This window comes from Taeniopygia guttata, chromosome 5, assembly GCF_048771995.1.
Source record: "Taeniopygia guttata chromosome 5, bTaeGut7.mat, whole genome shotgun sequence".
NCBI classification, from domain to species: Eukaryota; Metazoa; Chordata; class Aves; order Passeriformes; family Estrildidae; genus Taeniopygia; species Taeniopygia guttata.
In genome coordinates this window covers 64,025,768-64,043,261 of record NC_133030.1, presented here as the reverse complement: position 1 = coordinate 64,043,261, position 17,494 = coordinate 64,025,768, and the positions used below count along the sequence as shown (strand labels likewise).

Here is a 17,494-nt window from a genome sequence, read left to right as displayed (position 1 = left end):
TGACTGCATTTCTTTTTTGGTCAGTGGCCAGTGACAGGAAATGTTTTATCATCTCTGTCTAGACTTGCAGTGTTTATAAAGGCAACATTTTCTTATGTAATTAACTTTGATTATAGGGTAAATTAAGCACCATGGTTTCAACTCCAGCAGCTGCAGTTTCATTTTGCACCAGTGGCACCTTTTACCTTGCAGTTACTTGAAAAGCTCAGGTGGAAAACTTGGAATTGAATTTTCCTCACCCTCTTTCTGGAATCTCTGCAAAACTGACACCAGATGTAAACTGAGGCTTCTGCATCTGGCTGAACTCAGTATTAAGATATTGGGAATGCCTTGAGGAATCTGTTTGGACTTGAACATTTTCTCTGATAAATAATACTCTTTAGAGCTTTAAGTCATCTGTGAGTGTAATTAGTTCTCCTGGAGGTTTATTTTATTAGTTTATTTGGCTTATTATTTATTGGCCTATTTCTATTACTGAGATGATGACATCTTTTTCACCAATCTTTAATACTCAAATAGAAGAGATTTTGGGGGGGCAGAGCTGTTTGTCAGTTAGTTCTAACTTAGTGATCTGTGCCTTCCCAGGAAAATACTTGTTGGCAAATTATGTTACATAAAATACCACTCTGGAAAGTTTAAAATATCTGCTCTTTTTTTTGTTTAGAGGCATAAAAAGTTAGGATTAAGTTCTATATCAGACTGTTGGCCTCAGAGTGTATGTGTTTAGAACAAGCCTGGATGTGGCACTGGGTGCCAGGGTTTAGTTGAGGTGCTTGGCTGGGTTGGACTCAATGAACTTTGAAGGTCTCTTCCAACCCAGTGATTCTGTGGTTCTGTGAATTTGGTTAAAATAAATTGATTTTGGTGTAGCTTTGTGAAGAGCACTGGAAAGCAAACTTGTGAGTGCATCAGCTGTTTTCAATCCAGTTACCTGAGAGTGTTTAAATGAGGAACTTCCACTGATAAACAGAAACTTTAAAATAGTTTTGCATCACTGCAGGTGCCTCTGAAGGCTCTGTTGAGTGCAGGGCTTTGTTTTGGGGTGTTTCACTTGGGTTTAAGCTGTGGTGAGCACCTTGGTTTGGCTCCACCAGCCTTGCCTGAGCTGCCCTGGGGCTGCAGAGCTTTCTGTTTCCTTCCTCTGGTCTGGATTTGCATTTCAAGTGCTGCTGCTTTCCTGGAGAGCACAACCTCTAGGAGCACCCATGGCTGCAGGGAAGGTTTGCAGCCTGTGCCGAGGCCAAGCCTCAGTTCTGGAGGCCTCAGCACGTGGGCAAGTGGCTCCTGGACCTCAGCTTCTGGGCCTTGAGGTGACCATTCCAAATTTGGGGCTTAAATGGCTTTTATAAAATCAGAGCAGCATCCCAAGGCAGGAGAGCAAAAGTACCTGTGTGTGCTGCAAGAATGAGAGCCAGGTGTCCTGTGCACAGTAAAACCATTCTTTAATTGTGCCAAACAGTAAACAAGACAACATTTCAGTGTGAGCAAAGGACAGTGTCAGACAGCACAGCACAACAATGCCAGAGGAACGCTGTGGAGATGTCTTTACATACCATAGGCAAGGCCCTGAGTATCACAACAGCTGGAATCAACTTTTTAGGCACTAACTCTGGTTTGGAAAATACACAGTATGCAGGACAACACTTATCTGTTAAGGCTACATCATTTAATCTTCCAAAAATAGGGGTGAATGCTGATTTATTATCTCCTTTCATGAGTGGAAAGCGAATAACTTCACATTAAAACTGAAAATCCACAAGTGGCTCCCAAAGTAAAACCACAGATGGATAACAAAATACCTGTTTGAGGCAATCTTGCCTGACATGATGTTGTCAGATGTGAGTAACATTGATGTTTGCTTGGCTTTCAGTGGTGTAACAACTAAACAAACTGTATTTTGTGTCAGCTAAACACTGGAGCTGTGCTCATGAGGGCCAGTGACAGCTGTTGGTACCAAGCCATGAAGTGTATCTCCAAATTGGAGCTGAAGTAGTTTGTTTTTGGTTTGGTTTTTTTTTTTGGTTTTTGTTTTTTTTTCCTCAGCAGCAGAAGCCATCTAACAGAAGTCAAAATAAATAAATACTATCTTGGGATTCACAGTTTGCCATAAAGAGCAGGGAATGCTGGGCTGCAGGTGGGATGTCAGCACACTCAGATCTGCTTGTGCTTCAGGGATGTTTCTAGAACGTCGCCCACGGGGAGCTGAGCCACGGGAGGGGTTGGCAGGGACATCAGACACAGCAGATGCTTTTGCAGGAGAGGTTTAAAATGTGAATTATGTACAAACTGGTGCTCTGTGGTGAGAGGATTTCACTGCTTCCAGGAGCTATCCAACATCTGTTGCACCAAAGCAGCATAATGAGAATTTTCCTCACTGGCAAAAGCAGTCAGATGGCAGAAATTTCTTTAATTTGCCATAAAATCTTGTCAGAGATGAAAATTACTTTTATGTGCACTTATAAAAATCTGGGGGAGGATATGAGAACAAAACTTTTTAATGCCTCCCAGGGCCCTGTATTCAACTCAGTTTTAAAAATATTTCCACTGTTTTTCTTTAGTTAAAAGCTTTTAGTTTAATACTGTCTGGCATTTTAAATTTTCCTTCTCCCAGGCTGTGACACTGTATTTAATTTTACTTTATTTGGGTTTTTTCCCCCCTCCATAAAGACTCTTGGCTTTTTTGTGTTAAAACTAAGGCTTTTGTGTCTCTGTGGTCTGTTTCCTTTTCCCCTCCCCTTGCTGCTTCCCAAGGAATCTCTGTGCCCAGCAGGCACCAGAGGGCACCTTGGCCCTGCTGAAGCCAGAGCCTCTCTGATCCTCCTGCTCAGGGAGAGGTTTTGGGTTGAGCACGGAGCCCTCCCTCCCTGTGGGACCAGGAGGCTTTGGGTTCTTTCAGAACTCCTCCACAAATCCATTTTTGGAGTTGTTAAATCCATTTTTGGAGTTGTTTTTTCACCCTGCTCTGAGCTAGCAGCCACTGGCTCTGGTTACTGGTCTGTGTGTTGGAATTAAAGAGCACAGAGGTTCTGTTGGAACCCTAAATCCTGTAACCAATAAATAATGCTGGTGATGTACTCAGTGAATTTTACATAAAAAGACACTTACTTCTATTAAGAGTAAACAATACGATCCTGTCAGTAAGGGGAGACGCTAGGGAAGGATTTTGGAGAGCAAAATTGTTTGCTACCCTGACTCTAAAGTGCAGCAGGTGCTCTTGGGCTGTGTGGAACAGTGGGAATGCTGCTCCCACACCTTCTGGGGGCTCTGGAATGTGGGAGCTGGGCCTCTGCAGCGAGCCAGGCTGGCAGCTGAGGGCTTATCACAACAAACAACAAATTGATACTGGGAAGAAAAAGCTCTCACAGTGAGGGGGGGCAGGGCCCAGAGGGGCTGTGGGCTCCCCATCCCTGGGGATGCTCAATCCCAGCTGTGCTGCCAGGAGCAGCAGCCCTGCTCTCAGCAGAGGTGTCTGCCCCAGGTCACTCCCAGCTGAGAATGTGGATATTTGTGGCATTTATGCCACAAATATTAATAGCCAGAAGTACTGAACAATTTACTCCAGCTGCAGTGCTTTAGCACCCAGCAAAGCTGTGAGAATAAAGTGTTCAGAAAACTGCAGTTAAAAATAACCAGTGTCTCCTTAGGAATGGCAGAGCCAGTCCTGGGATTCCTGAGGGGGTGTGATGAGGATAACCTGTAACTTTGCTGTCAACACTTGAATGAGCAGTAGGCCTGTGGTGCCTCTCTCTCCACACTGGGGGTGCTTTGGTTGGGAGCTGTCTGAGGTAAGCTTTGGGGGTCTCTGTGCCACAGCTGCCAGCACTGGCCTGCTCTAATCCCACGGGATTCAGTGTGGTAGTTCTCCTCAGGAGCTGAGACCTGGACATTCTTTCTGTGGGAGGTGGGTTTGGTGTGTCTCACTGAAAGCCCCCGCGGGGTCTTTGTGCAGTGCCAGGGCTCCAGGGTGTCCCCAGGGACCATCCCGAGCCACAGGCAGGCTGGGGATGCCAATAAGTGCACGAGGGAAGAGGTTTCTGCCTCCCGACCTGGTCAATAAGATAGATAAGGTTGGCTAACGTTTCCCGTGCTAAAACCTCCACGAAATCTGTGTGAGAGCCGTCAGAGCTGCCGTAGGGATCCGTGGCTGGGGAGCTGAGCTGGGCTGCTGGTTCCTAACCCAGCTAAGAGCCCCATGCTGGCCGGTGAGGGGGGACGCCTGGGCTGCCCGGGTTCACCTGTGGGAGGGAGCAGCTCCTGGCAGCAGCAGGAGCTCAGGGCCGCTGCAGGAACCAGATCTCGTTGTGGCGGTTGGCGGCCGCCGGGTTGGTGTAGCCGGCGATGATGAACGTGTCCCGCAGGCACAGCTCGGGGCTCTCCAGGATGGCTGCCAGCAGGTTGATCTCTCTCATGATGGAGTCTTCGTTGGTGATGCCTCGGAAGCTCCTGCAGTGGTCACTTCAGATCAGCCTCAGCCTCATCCACAGCTCCCTGACACAGCTGGGGGTGGCTCTGCGCCCAGGGAACAGCGGCAGGACAAAAGGGGACAGCCCTAAGCTGCGCCAGGGGAGGGTTAGGCTGCACATCAGGAAAAAGCTCCTCGCAGAAAGAGTGGTTGAGCATTGCAAAGGGCTGCCCAGGGGGTGGTGGAGACACCATCCCTGGAGGCATTTAAGAAAAGCCTGGATGTGGCACCAGGTGCCATGTCTGGGTGACAAGGTGGTGTTAGGTCTTAGGTTGGACTCAATGATCTCAAAAGTCTTTTCCAACCTAGTTAATTCTGTGATTCTGGTTTTCCAGAGCCACTGTGTTCATTTTTCCAGAGCCACTGTGTTAATTTTAAACCCACTGTTTTTCCAGAAATGCCTTCTGAATTACTTGGTGGTGTTTTACCAATGTACTGACTGTGATTAATCCCAAGCCATTTTTTCTTAAAGTTTTCTGTGCCATGTCAGATACTTTGTTCCTGACTACACAGAATAGTCTGAGGGTGTTTTATCACACATTTACAGATGTATCATTTTACCAAGTAATTGATATAAATATAGAATAACCTGAGCTGGAAGGGGCCCACAGGGATGGTGAAGTCCAATCATGGCCCTGCCCAGACCCCCAACAATCCCTCCCTGGGCATCCCTAGCAGCGCTGTCCAAAGGCTCCTGGAGCTCTGGCAGCAACAGGCTGTGCCCATTCCCTGGGGAGCCTGGGCAGTGCCAAAAACTTTTCTCTGTTATAAATTTGTAACCTTTATTTCCTGACCATGCCATTCATAAAATAGACAGATTTTGCGACTCCTGAAAATGAAGTTTTACCATTTGCTACCTTTTACAAGGTCTAAAAATCATAACGTGGCCAGCCTGGGAGCTGGATGTTTTTGCTGTGTCCAGCAGAGGGGAATTACAGCATTTCTCACCTGCTGTAGACGATGGTGGCAGGCCACTCCTCGATGATGATGTCGGAGTCGAAGGGGTGCGGGGGCTCGTCCTGCAGCACCTCGGGCAGGTAATAGGCCACGGTCACCGCCTGTGTCATCGCCGAGTGCGCCTCGTTGGTGTGCACGATGGTCACGATGGGCACGGTGATCCCCAGGTACAGCCCTGCCCACGCACAGGAGGAGCTTTGCACGCTGTGCCTGCCTCTGAGCTCGTGCTGAGTTGTTTAAATGTTTAAATCCAGGGGGATCAGGAAGGGATTTCACTACGGTGCTTTAGGCAGTGCGGGGTGTACTCCAAGCTGGAAGTAGCAGTGAGTGCCCAGAGCAGCTGGGGCTGCCCCTGGGTCCCTGGAAGTGTCCCAGACCAGTGGGACACTGGGGCTTGGGGCAGCTGGGACAGTGGAAGGTGTCCCTGCCATGGCAGGCGTGGAACAGGAAGATCTTCAAGGTCCCTTCCCACCCAAATCTCCCGTGACTCCGAGATTTCCCTGTGCTTTGTAGTTTGTGTGTGTGCAAATGTTTGTGCATTTGTGTCCAAAACACAACATTTGGTGAGCTCTCTCTTCACAGAGGGCAGGGAGTTTGCCTGAAGTCTTTTCCCACTCCTAAAAGAGTGGTGTTTATCTTCAAACTGACCTTGTGTCATGGTTTAAATATTTGGGAACAAACTGCAGGCAAGAGAAGGGGCTGCTCTGTGAATTCACTGAGGGTTTGCTGTTGTTAAAAATGTTGCAGTAGTTTTTGCACTGTTGTGTGTTCAGACTGCAAGAGGCAGTCCCTTCTGTACAGCTTGATAACAATCCTGCAGTTCTGGAGCTAAAATTACTTTTAAACCACGTTAAAGTGTTAAAAGAATGGGGAAGTTACCTGGGGAAGGAAAAGCTTTTGTGATCAATGTTTGTATTTTCTTGGAAAGATACTTAAGGGCTGAGTCAATTGCAGCACAGAGCACTGAGCTTGGCAAAACTTGATAGTAACTGGAGCATAAAAAATGAGAGAACTGATGTCTGGAGGTGAAAACCAGGTTAAATTGGATTGGACACCAGGTGCACATTTTACAGGCAGGCACAAGCTCTCAAGGACATCGTGGATTTGCCATTATTTTGAGCTAAAACTGGATTATTTTGCTGGAAAACGTGCTTCAACCACAAATTTGCCAAGTCCATTGGGACAGGGACAATTTAATATCTTGAACTAAAGGGAAAGAGGCAGAAAACTCTGCTCCCTTTTGGTATCACACTCTGCCAGGTGATTTCAGTGCTGCAGTGAAAATGAAACCCTGAAAGTCCTGTAGGAAATGCCAGAATTACAGCAGAGAGCTCGGAGCACCTGGGACAGTGGGAGGTGTCCCTGCCATGGCAGGGGTGCCCTGGGTGGGATTTAAACTCCTTCCAACCCAAACCATTCCAGGATTTCTATGATTTTTCTGGAAAGGCTGTATCATGGAAAAACATCCCTATAGGGTGTGTATTTGGGAAAAGCTGTTCAAAGCATCTCCCTAATTAGGAGAGAGGGCAGAAATACAATTTTCCAAGTGCTGTGGGCTCGAGGTGTCCCTTACCTGAGGAGTTCTGCTCACAGATGTACCTCATGAGCTTCATGAAGCCAAGGCAGATGCTCTGCTCGTACTGCTTCTCTTTCATTTTGATACAAGCCCACTTGGCTTTCCCATACTGCCTCTTCTCATAGAGCAGATCTCCCAGCTGCAAACACGCAGAGAAGGATTTGGGATTGTAGTTTAATCATCTAAAAGCATCAGCCAAAACAGTAAATACAAGTTGAGCACAAGAACTGCATCTTTTCAGCTCTCAGTGACATGACCTTGAAAGAAACATGAATTTTAATCCTTCCTCCTATAAGTCAAGGAATACACTGCTGATTTTGGATCAAAACTGACTTCAGCAGATTTCTCCTTTAAAATAAGGATCTGTCATCTTTTGGAGTGGCACTATTAAACATTTAGTTGCAATTAACACTGAATAACCTTATTTTTTAGCTGTAGTTGTTACAGTAATACTGTAACATTAAAAAATGCATTCAACATAAACAGTCAGGAGTCCCAAACTTCGTTTAAACGCACTTGAATGTGTTTGAATGAAACACACTCAAATGATGGCATTTATAAGTGTGAATTATTTTAATCTATTTAAAAGAACTGTGGCCAAGAAGTCCTCATAAATGGTCACTAAAGGTTTTCATGGTTTTTGATTTAAAGTTAAACATTTGTTTGCACATTTCCTAAGCTGGAAGCAATTTGCTGTACATTAGTTTTAGTTTTTTATTAGAGAATAAGATAGGTTTATAAATTGCTGCTTTGTTTCATAATGATATGTGATATAGAAGTACATTTTTGGTTTCAAATTCAGATATTCATTTCTTTCATGTACTCTTTGCTAAGCTTTTATCAACATGACTATAAAGGAGCAAATGCACTGATTTAAGTGAAGAAAATGGGCAATTTAATTCAAATGGCAAAGTAAGAGGGGTTTTTCTTAAATTAATTGTGTCTCAAAGGCTGTAATTCCTGGCCATCTTCTGGTGGCCTGATAGCTCCTACCTTGCAAAAAAGAAAATTACACATGTAGAAGGGATGAGACGATGCAAATGAGAGGGAGTGGCACAGTTACAACGCTTTGCACTCGATGTTCAGAATCCCAATCATTTAAAAGGCCTTTCTAAGGAGTTAAGAGTTTAAAGTTCTAAGGAGTTAACAGTTAAAAGCCTTTTCTAAGGAGCCCCGTTAGTGGGAGCCGGGAATGGCAGCCCTGTGCAGCTGGGAGGGGCAGCAGTACCTTCTCCTTGCGCTGGATCAGGGTGAAGGGGATGCTCTGCCTCTCCTGGGGGTTGTTATTCCTGGTCAGCTGCTGGATGGGCTCTGCCATGTCTGCAACAGAACCACACAGTTCCCACGTGAGACTCCAGGCATGAGGCTGGAAAGTGCTTCATTCCCTTGGGGTCTTGGTCACTGCTGTTTGCTCTTCTCTAGGCCAGGAAAAAGGAGACATTACCTGGGTTCTGCCCCTGTGCTGGCAGGAACAGGCTTCCCTCTCCCATTCCCTACATTTCCAGCTACCCAAGTGTCCATGGAAAGCTTTTGGCTGGGCCCCATTTCCTGGCCCTGCACAGGGGACATTCCCAATTCAGCAGCTCTTGTGCTGCTGGGTTCAGGTGTATCCACACGAAGGAAGTTAGCTCAAGGAAATAGTGCTGTGGGAATGAATTTCCAAAGGATGTTTAACGTCTAAAGTTCTAACTGTGGTTGCCCTGACATCAGTTCTGGCTGAAGGTCATGAATAAATTCTGCTTAGGAGTTGATCCCTGACAGACTGGCTTGGAAACTGTGGATCCAAGGCCAGTCTTGGGCGTGGAACTTCTCTCTTCCATGAGAGTTGGTCCCCTGCCTTCCAGAGCTGAAGTGAGGAGGGCATTTGTGTACTTAGAGGATTAGAAATTCGATTTTATGTGCAGTGTTTGACAGCCTGGATGTGAATTCCTGCTCTGCTGCCCCATGGTGTGTACTGGACATGCAGGAAAAAGAGGAGTTTCAGCTCCCAGAGCCCTTTTTGGGGAGTTTGAGGTGTCTCAGTGGAAGAGGCAGGATAATGGGGGAAGAGAGTATTATCCATGTTGGAGAGGAGAGGAGAATTAAGATGCAGGAGAATTAACTTGGCCGAGGTCACTCAGTAAATCTGTAGCTGAGCTGGGAATCAAACCTCCATCTCCTGGCATCCAGTCCAGGGGTTTAGCCTTAAGACTATTTGGAATAGTAGATATCCTTAAACAAATGGGAGGGGGAAAAAAGCTACATTGTAGTTAGATGTAAATATTTTTTCTTTGCAATATATCACTGGGAAATATTTAAAATGTAACTAATAACTTACGTGTAAATGGATCTCTTTGGAGACTGAGGGAAAAATAAAAGTAGATCAAGAGTTCAGCACTGAATTTTCCTAGAATTAGGACAGTTTTCAGGACTCTAGGAAAGTTAACTCTATTTTTAGAATACTTTATCAGTTAGTGGGGTGGTTATGCTTTTTTGCATTCTATATTAATGCAGAGGATGAGGATTACAACTGATTAAAGTCCTTTGGGGAGTTTTATCCTTCAGTTTATGAATCTGTGCTTTGTGTTGTCCCACTCTGGAGATCCCCACCTGCACAGGGCAGGCAGCAGCAGAGGGACAAGGACAGTTGTGTTTTCTCAAGGCACGGTTTCAGTGATGCACAGGGATCAGCCAGTGCAGCCCCATCCCTATCCCTGCCCAGACCCCCAGAAATCCCACCCTGGGGGTGTTATTCAAACCCTCCTGGAGCTCTGGCAGTCTCAGGGCCGTGCCCATTCCCTGGGGAGCTTTTCCAGTGCTGATTCCACCCTCTGGGGGAAGAACCTTTCTGAAAATTCACCCTGAACATTCCCTGGCTGTTCCCTGGGTCCTGTCCCTGTCCCAGAGAGGCAGGGACACGAGCTGCTCCTTGTCACAGGGGGTTCATCCTTCTGGAAAATCCCCTCCTCCTTCAGCCCTGGGCAGGACCTTGTATTACTCTAAAACCCTTTGTATTATTCTGTCTTTATTTTGTAGCATGTGCTGAGTGCCACAGAGCAAAGCTGTAATACTGTAAAGCTGTGTAACTAAAACCTGGTCACACGCTGCTTTTGACATATTCCTTGGATTTTGTATCCCTCCTCGTGGAATTTAGGAATTCCCTGCCAGGCACCAGACCAGCAGGTAATTCTGTGGGAAGGGCTCTGGTTTCCTGCTGCTCTCAGGAGTGTCCTGGGGATCCCGGAGCTGTCGGATTCCAGCCCTCCAGACACAAACCCCTGGCTGCTGGAGTGAGCACAGACACTCTGGGTGGCACTGGGCATCCAGAGACCCCTCCAGGGGCAGGGAGAAGAGGCAAGGCAGGGAGCTCTCTTCAGACCCATCTTACCCTTCTTTTAGCACATTAATTATCATGAAAGCTTTACAGAGTTAAGATGAGACTTCAAGGTGTGGCTGGAAAAGGATGGACTCTATTTGCTGGGTTGGAATATAGAAAGAGTTTTTAAAGAACAGTAATTTAATACTGGTAATGTCCAGTGCAGCCTGGGCAAGGTTTGGCTCTCCCCACCTCGGGGAAGGTGAGTTACCTGCAGGGCAGAGATGCTGCAGAGCTCTGCTGCTGTGGCCAGGACAGGGCAGAGTTAATTCTGGCCAAGCTGAGCCTGTGGTGGCTCTCTGCTGTTAGGAGTTCTCTGACTCATCAGTCTTTCAGATTCTCCAGGCTTAAAATTGAAAACAACGATTTGTGACTGAGATGAGCCTGGGAGCCTCGCTGTCAAAAGCCAGTAAATTCTTCACTAGTTTACTCTGTGCCATTTTTAAACACGGCCCTCCTTCCTTAAAGAACTACATCGGGGCTATTTTTACGAAGAACACTTTTGCAGGTAGTCAGGTTAATATTTAATTAGCTCTGAAAACTTGCACTGATTGGTTTTAGTGCGAAAAGATCACTTAATTAAGTCTGAAAACTTGCACTGATTGGTTTTAGTGCAGAGAGATCACTTAATTAGGTCTGAAAACTCGCGCTGATTGTTTTTAGTGCAGAGAGATCACTTAATTAGATCTGAAAACTCGCACTGATTGTTTTTAGTGCAGAGAGATCACTTAATTAGATCTGAAAATCGCACTGATTGTTTTTAGTGCGAAAAGATCACTTAATTAGGTCTGAAAACTCGCGCTGAAAACAGTCAGTGCGAATAGGTCACCCCAGCGCCGCTGCAGGCGCTGCCCTGTTTGTGGAACGCTTTGCATCCCCTGGGCGATGCTTTAGCTGCTTCAGAGGCAGCCCCCGGTGTCCCCGGCTCCCGCAGCCCCGTGCCCGGTCCCGCATCCCTCACCTCGGGGCACATCCACCTGGTGCCCCCGGCCCACGCTCTGCCAGTAGCTCAGCAGCCGCTCCTGCTCCTCGTCGTCCATGCGCTCGGCCGGCTCCTCCTCCAGGCTGCTGCCGTGGCTGTGGTACGCCGAGTCGGGGCTCTCCTCGGCCAGCCCGTCCAGCTCCTCCAGCGTGATCGCGGCCGGGCCGCCGGGCCCCGCGCCGCCCATGCGGCACCCGCCCGTCTCCATCGCTCTCCGCGCCGCGCCGCGCCCGGGCTTATCTAGGGACCGGCACCGGGCGGGGGCAGCGCGGGCACCGCCTCTGCCCGCCCAGCGCCGGGATGGGCACCTGGGAATGGAGGGATGGGGGAACGCGGGTACCGCCTCTGCCCGCCCAGCGCCGGGCTGGGCACCGGGAATGCATGGATGGAGGGATGGGTACCTGCTTCTGCCCGCCCAGCGCCGGGCCGGGCACCGGGAATGCATGGATGGAGGGATGGGGGAACGCGGGCACTGCCTCTGCCCGCCCAGCGCCGGGCCGGGCACCTGGGAATGCATGGGTGGAGGGATGGGTACCTGCTTCTGCTGGGCAGGACACCTGGGAATGCATGGATGGAGGGATAGGGGACCTGCTTCTGCCCGCCCAGTGCTGGGCTGGGCACCTGGGAATGCATGGATGGAGGGATGGAGGACCGCGGACACCGCCTCTGCCCGCCCAGCACCGGGATGGGCACCTGGGAATGGATGGATGGAGGGATGGGGGAACACGGGCACCGCCTCTGCCCGCCCAGCGTCGGGAAGGGAAGGATGGAGCCCGGAATGGGGAACCCGGGCAGGGATGGATAGAGCTGGGCATGGAGGGATGGGGGACCCGGGCAAGGATGGATGGAGCCAGGGATGGATAGAGCTGGGAATGGAGGGATGAAAGACCTGCCTCTGCCTGCCCTGCATCAGGCTGGGATGGATGGAGCCTGGGATGGATAGAGCTGGGAATGGAGAGATGGAGGACCTGGGCAGGGATGGATGGATAGAGCTGGGAATGGAGGGATGGGGGACCCAGGCAGGGATGGATAGAGCTGGGAATGGAGGGATGGAGGACCCAGGAAGGGATGGATAGAGCTGGGAATGGAGGGATGGGGGACCTGGGCAGGGATGGATAGAGCTGGGAATGGAGGGATGGGGGACATGGGCAGGGATGGATGGAGCCAGGGATGGATAGAGCTGGGAATGGAGGGATGGGGGACCCAGGCAAGGATGGATGGATGCCCGCTCCTGGTACCTTCACCCCGTGCTGCAGGAACCGAGCAGAGCTTACACAAGTTTGTGTTCTGGCTGTTTTCCCCACTGCTCTTCATGTCCTGTTAGTTATTCTTTATTGTGGTTTTATTTTGCTGCCTTCAAACTACACTTTAAAGATAGATCTTTTACTTGATTTAGGAGATCTCTGAGGTCTTGCCAAAATATTAGGAATGCAAAAACTGGGATATTTTGTCACTGAAGTCCAGCTTTGGAAGTTTTCAGCTGTGTAATTTTGCAGCTGCTGAGACAAGCCTTTGAACGAGGGAGATGAGCAGCCCTGTTATGGGATAGATATGGCAATTAAAGCAGGATCTGGAGTCTGTGTGGACTCTGTTGTCTTTTATTCCAAATTTAACATGGAATGGTTGTTGTGGCCCTTTTTTGCAGGTAGGAAAGGGAATCCTGGGGCATTTAGGGGTTTAGAGTAATAGGGAAATAATCCTTTCCTGTGCACTGTTCCAGGGAAAGCTGGAGGTTGGGGATGTGACTTGTGATGCTTCATCTGCCCCCTTTTTTCCCTTTTTCTGGGCAGTCCCTTCCTCCCGGCTCAGCTTTGGCTGCCCAGCCCCGGGGGCTGAGCTGGCTGTGAAAATGAACCCCGAATTGCCTCAGAAGCTGCGGTGTGCTAGTCCTGATGTGCTCCTGGCAGGGCAGACCCAAATCCTGCTGTGCTTGGAAGTGCTCCGTGGGGAATTCACAGCAGGAGGCGCAGCTGGGAATGTCCTGAGAGGGTTTTTGGGGTGCAGGGAGTGGAGCACAGGTCACTGAGGGGGGTTTGGGCTCTGGGCTGTGAATCAGCACCAGAGGCTCTGGAATTCACTGGGAAGGCAAATCTTGGAGCAAGGCTGGAGCTGGTGCTTGTTTAAGTGTCTGGCTGGGCACTGATCCGATTTCACGGGCAGCTGCCCCAGGGCAGCACCACGGGCTCCCTCACTGCAGGGAATTCTCTGGCAGTGCCCACATTTCCCTCTCAGACCTGGCTGAACCCTCAGTCCCTGAGGGGAGGCACAGTGGGAACCCATCCCTGCCCCAGGTAAATCCCACATCACACACTCCAGTGCTGGGCATGAGGAATTTTCCACTGAATTTGGGCAGCTGAGTTATCAGTACAAGGGAGGGCATCCTGGAGAGTTCTTCCAGGAACTGGCATTCCTGTTTGAGGCATTGTTTGGATGTTCTTTTTCTGCCCATTCTGCATAAATAATTCATGGAAAACACAATTCATGGAATTCGTTCAAAAGAGTCCCAACTCTTTTGCTTACACATTAATTATGAGAATTAATAGTTGCTTAAATGAAATTATTTCTAAGTATGAAGCATCTTTGCTGGAGATGAGAGAAAAGACAAAGAAAAACCAACCACCAGAAAAAGAGTTTAAAATCACAGCTAAATTTCTCTATATATGTGAAATGCCACAGAATATTGACTGTGAGAAAGAGGCAGGGAGGAGTTTAAAATTCTGTTTTAAAAATCCATCTGTAAAAATTACTCTGTGTGTATTTAATTTGTTTTTGATTCCCAATGAGCTTGGTTATTACTTCATTTGATAGAGTATTCAAGATGTGATGGGCTGTGTCTGGATAGATAACAGAGGAACTTGTTGTTACTGCAGGTGTAAAAAGCTGATTTTTTGTTGTATTTGTTGTGGGTTTTTCCCCCAAATTTGTTAATTTTTGTGTATAACTGCTGGCTAATAAACAGCCACTCTTCGAGAAAACACAGTTTTGGTAGTGCTGTGTTCTCTGTGCATTCCTGGCAGGTTCTATGTCTGAATAAAACAGAAAAAATTATATTCAGCCTTTAAAAATTTCAGATCAAAACCATCCTCAATGGATGGATGGTCCTTTCTGTCTGACAGTCACTTACTGAGTGGTGGGTTGATGTAGAAAAGCCACTTCTCTTTTAACATTTCTCAGTAAAAATAAAATTGTCCATGGACAAATCTCATTTAACATTTTTCAATAAAAAGTAAAATTGTCCGTGGTGAAATTAGTTGAAAAGTAAAAACTGAAGGTCTTGTTTTATAACCTTTAGGAAAGGAAAAATGCTGTAACAGTAGAAAACTCTGTTAGAAAAAAATGAAGTATTGGATTTTTTGACTTCCAGGGACAAACAGTGGATTTTCAGTGTGTCTCATGTCCCTGGAAGATTGGGAAGGGTGTGAATGAGTTCATATAAACTTAAACAGAACTTTGGTGCCAGGATCATTACTGGGCTGAGCAGTATTGGGTTTGGAGAGTGACAGGATCAGCTAAAATCCAGCCTACCCTGCTGTGTCCTGCTGCTTTCCTTCCTTTATTGGCCAGGTGAGAAAACATCAGGAAGGAATTGCACAAAATGCACTTTTCTGCCTGGTTCAGAGTTTGTTTGTCACCACTCTGAAGTTTTACAGGAGAATAACTAAAACTCAGTGCCAGTCAGAGCTCCAGAGCCTCCCCAGCTGGCAGACACTGAATGTGATTTTCTCCTGGAAGTTACTTTTGGGAATACTGGCTGCTGCATGGACACCACTCCTCAAGGTACCACACTTGGGGAGCCCAAACCTTGCTGGTTTCAGTGTGAAACAGCAGGGAATGCTCTGGATCTTCCCCTGCCCTTCCCTGGAGCAGTGGGAGGCTCTGGCTGCATTCACACTCCCTGCAGGATCTCTGCCCTGGCCACAGCCCTGCTGTGGGTCCCCTCCTGAGCCCCATCTGCAGCAGAGCCTCCTCCTGCCCTGCCCTGCCTTCCTTGGCTCTCTCCCTGGGGAATGTGAGCATCTGGAGCAGCTCAGTGTCCATGAGGTGCACGGCCAGCACGGATCTGGGTTTGTCCTGGAGCTGTTGGTTGTTCCCTGCTGCTGGTTTGGGGGATGCCCTCAGGATGGAGCAGGGGGTTGGGGTGTGGTGCTGCCTCACTGGCACTGCCTGGGCTCCTTTCCTTCACACCAGCTCAGCCCCAGCACGCTGGGAAGGGATCCCTGGATAGCCAGGGCCATGTTGGGCACTATTGTAAATGCAGGCGAACCCAATGGGAAGAAATGCTGATGTCTGACTCCAGTTCAGAAGGCTGAGTTATTTCTTTATTATAACTATGCTAAAATACATTAATATACTATATAAAAGGAGGATACTAAAACTACATACTACTTTCTCTGACTCTAACCCAACTCGTGACCCTCTCTGAGAGCCCAGCCCCAGGTGGGTTGGATTGGCCACCAGGCTCAAACAATCCTCACCAGAATCCAACCAAGCAACACCCCAGGGAAACAATTCTCCAAACACATTCCACATGGGAAAACAAGGAGCAGAAATAGAAATTGTTTTCTCTTTCATTTCTCTCGGTGCACCTCTATGAAGAATCCTGAGAGGGAGAGAAATGTGCTGCCACAGGACACGGGGGCTTGGACACCCTGGGACAGGGGAAGGTGTCCCTGCCATGGCAGGGGTGGGGTGGATGGGATTTAAGATCCTTCCAACCCAAAGCAGTCTGGGATTCTCTGTTGAACACTGACAGTGCTGGAGCCAGGGGATTTGGAGGAAGATGCAGCTCTCCTTCAGCCCAGTGTGGCTCTGTAAAACCCAGTCTAAAATCCCTCTTGGGAGAGGCTGGGGACACTTGGGGAGTTCCTGAGGAGGGGATGCACCTTTGGAGTCCCTGTTTGTGGAGGACCTGTCTGCTTGGCAGCAGGTTTCTGCCACCCCTCCTTCTCCACTGGGAAAGAAAAGCCACTCTAACATTATTTATGGGTGTTTTTCTTTGGGAAAGAACCCCTGCAAATCTGCACTAAAATAATTAGGTCAGGGCATTAGTTTAAAGCCTTGTTTTTTATTGTGCCAACAGCAAACAGATTAGGAGCAGTTTTTAGTGAGGTGTAGCTGGCACAGGAACAGCTCTTTGCCCTGTACACAAGCCCTCAGCTCCTGTCAGAGCTCCAAAAACAGGTTCTAAGCTCATCATGGGCTCCAAGAACTCGCTGTGGTTTGCTGTGGGAGATACCTCAGAACAGAAGAAGCCTTTGTGCTCTTGGCAAGTTCAGTGCAGGATGGGATAACTCTGCCAGTTGTCTTTTATCTGCTGGCTGTAAATCTGTCAGCCCTGAGCTCCAGCCACTGAGCTGGAGAAAGCCACGAGTGCTCCTGAGCAATTAATCGGAATTCTACGGCTGTGTTTGGGTAACACGACACTGAAGTGTTTTGGAAAGGCTGAGGGGACTTTTCCAGAAGTATTATCTTTTTAATTAAAAATGAGGGTATGGAGGCAAGATAAATGTAATCAGTGAGCAGTGCCTGCTGCTGAGGCTCTCCTAAGTAGGTTGTGTTTACTGTTCCCTGGGAGTTCTGAAGCTCCAGGTGACTGGAACCTGCTGCCTTTCATAACAGCACCAGGGTTGTTTTGCAGAGGGTGATTAAATCAGACAGGGGTGTACATTGAGCAAACAGGCACAATATCATTTTCTTATATGTTAGAAACTAGGTCAAGGGATGAAACAGAAAAGTACAGGTAATGGAAATTGCTTTTTAGAGGAGAAAGCTCTGCAGCAAGTATAGGAAATCATAAACCAGTGCTGAAATATCAGACTTAGTGGCCATTACTTTTTAATGAAAATATTAATTGCTTTCCAAAAGGAACATTTGTGAAAAGCCTGAATCTGTTTCCACTACTTGAGACATAGTTCAAACTTCATCTTCAGCATTTCAAGTCTGCTCATGTCCAGCTGTTTGGGGTTTGATGGGAGGGTAATGAGCTATTCCAGTGGTATCTATTCAGATACAAAGCACTGAGTTCTTCCTTCATGGTCAGCATTTTGGATTATGTGGTAAATGCCTTTTCCTGTTAGCTGGCACGGACATCTCTGTCTCTGTCCTTTTAAAAGGACTCATCAGGTACAGCTTGGATTGAAAAACAGCAGAACAGTAACAAAC

General features: G+C 47.9%; 2 protein-coding genes across 5 annotated transcripts in view; one reads left to right on the top strand and one right to left on the bottom strand.

Annotated features, from left to right (window-relative positions):
* Positions 1-17,494, top strand: part of FANCM (FA complementation group M) — a 54,564-nt gene that overhangs the window by 3,659 nt on the left and 33,411 nt on the right. The window lies entirely within an intron of this gene.
* Positions 1,426-11,575, bottom strand: LOC100225532 (heme-binding protein 2). Of its 3 annotated transcripts, none has more exons than XM_072930613.1 (6): positions 11,312-11,575; positions 8,224-8,315; positions 6,993-7,134; positions 5,411-5,594; positions 4,236-4,443; positions 1,426-2,374 (listed from the first exon to the last, which is right to left on the bottom strand). In XM_072930613.1, exons 1-5 carry the CDS (start codon positions 11,538-11,540, stop codon positions 4,272-4,274), a joined length of 819 nt encoding a protein of 272 aa, XP_072786714.1. In that variant the 5' UTR covers positions 11,541-11,575; the 3' UTR covers positions 1,426-2,374; positions 4,236-4,271. The 3 variants fall into 3 exon arrangements, with proteins under 3 accessions (XP_072786714.1, XP_072786715.1, XP_030131188.1); XM_072930614.1 differs by having other exon boundaries at positions 1,426-2,337; XM_030275328.4 differs by having other exon boundaries at positions 1,426-4,443.

Excerpts from the sequence above, each read along its gene's own strand:
- LOC100225532 (XM_030275328.4), bottom strand. The coding sequence starts at position 11,540 with ATGGAGACGGGCGGGTGCCGCATGGGCGGCGCGGGGCCCGGCGGCCCG. Across the intron at positions 7,135-8,223 it reads TGATCCAGCGCAAGGAGAAG|CTGGGAGATCTGCTCTATGA; the intron begins GTACTGCTGCCC and ends GCGTGTTTGCAG. Across the intron at positions 5,595-6,992 it reads CTGTGAGCAGAACTCCTCAG|GGCTGTACCTGGGGATCACC; the intron begins GTAAGGGACACC and ends GTGCGTGGGCAG.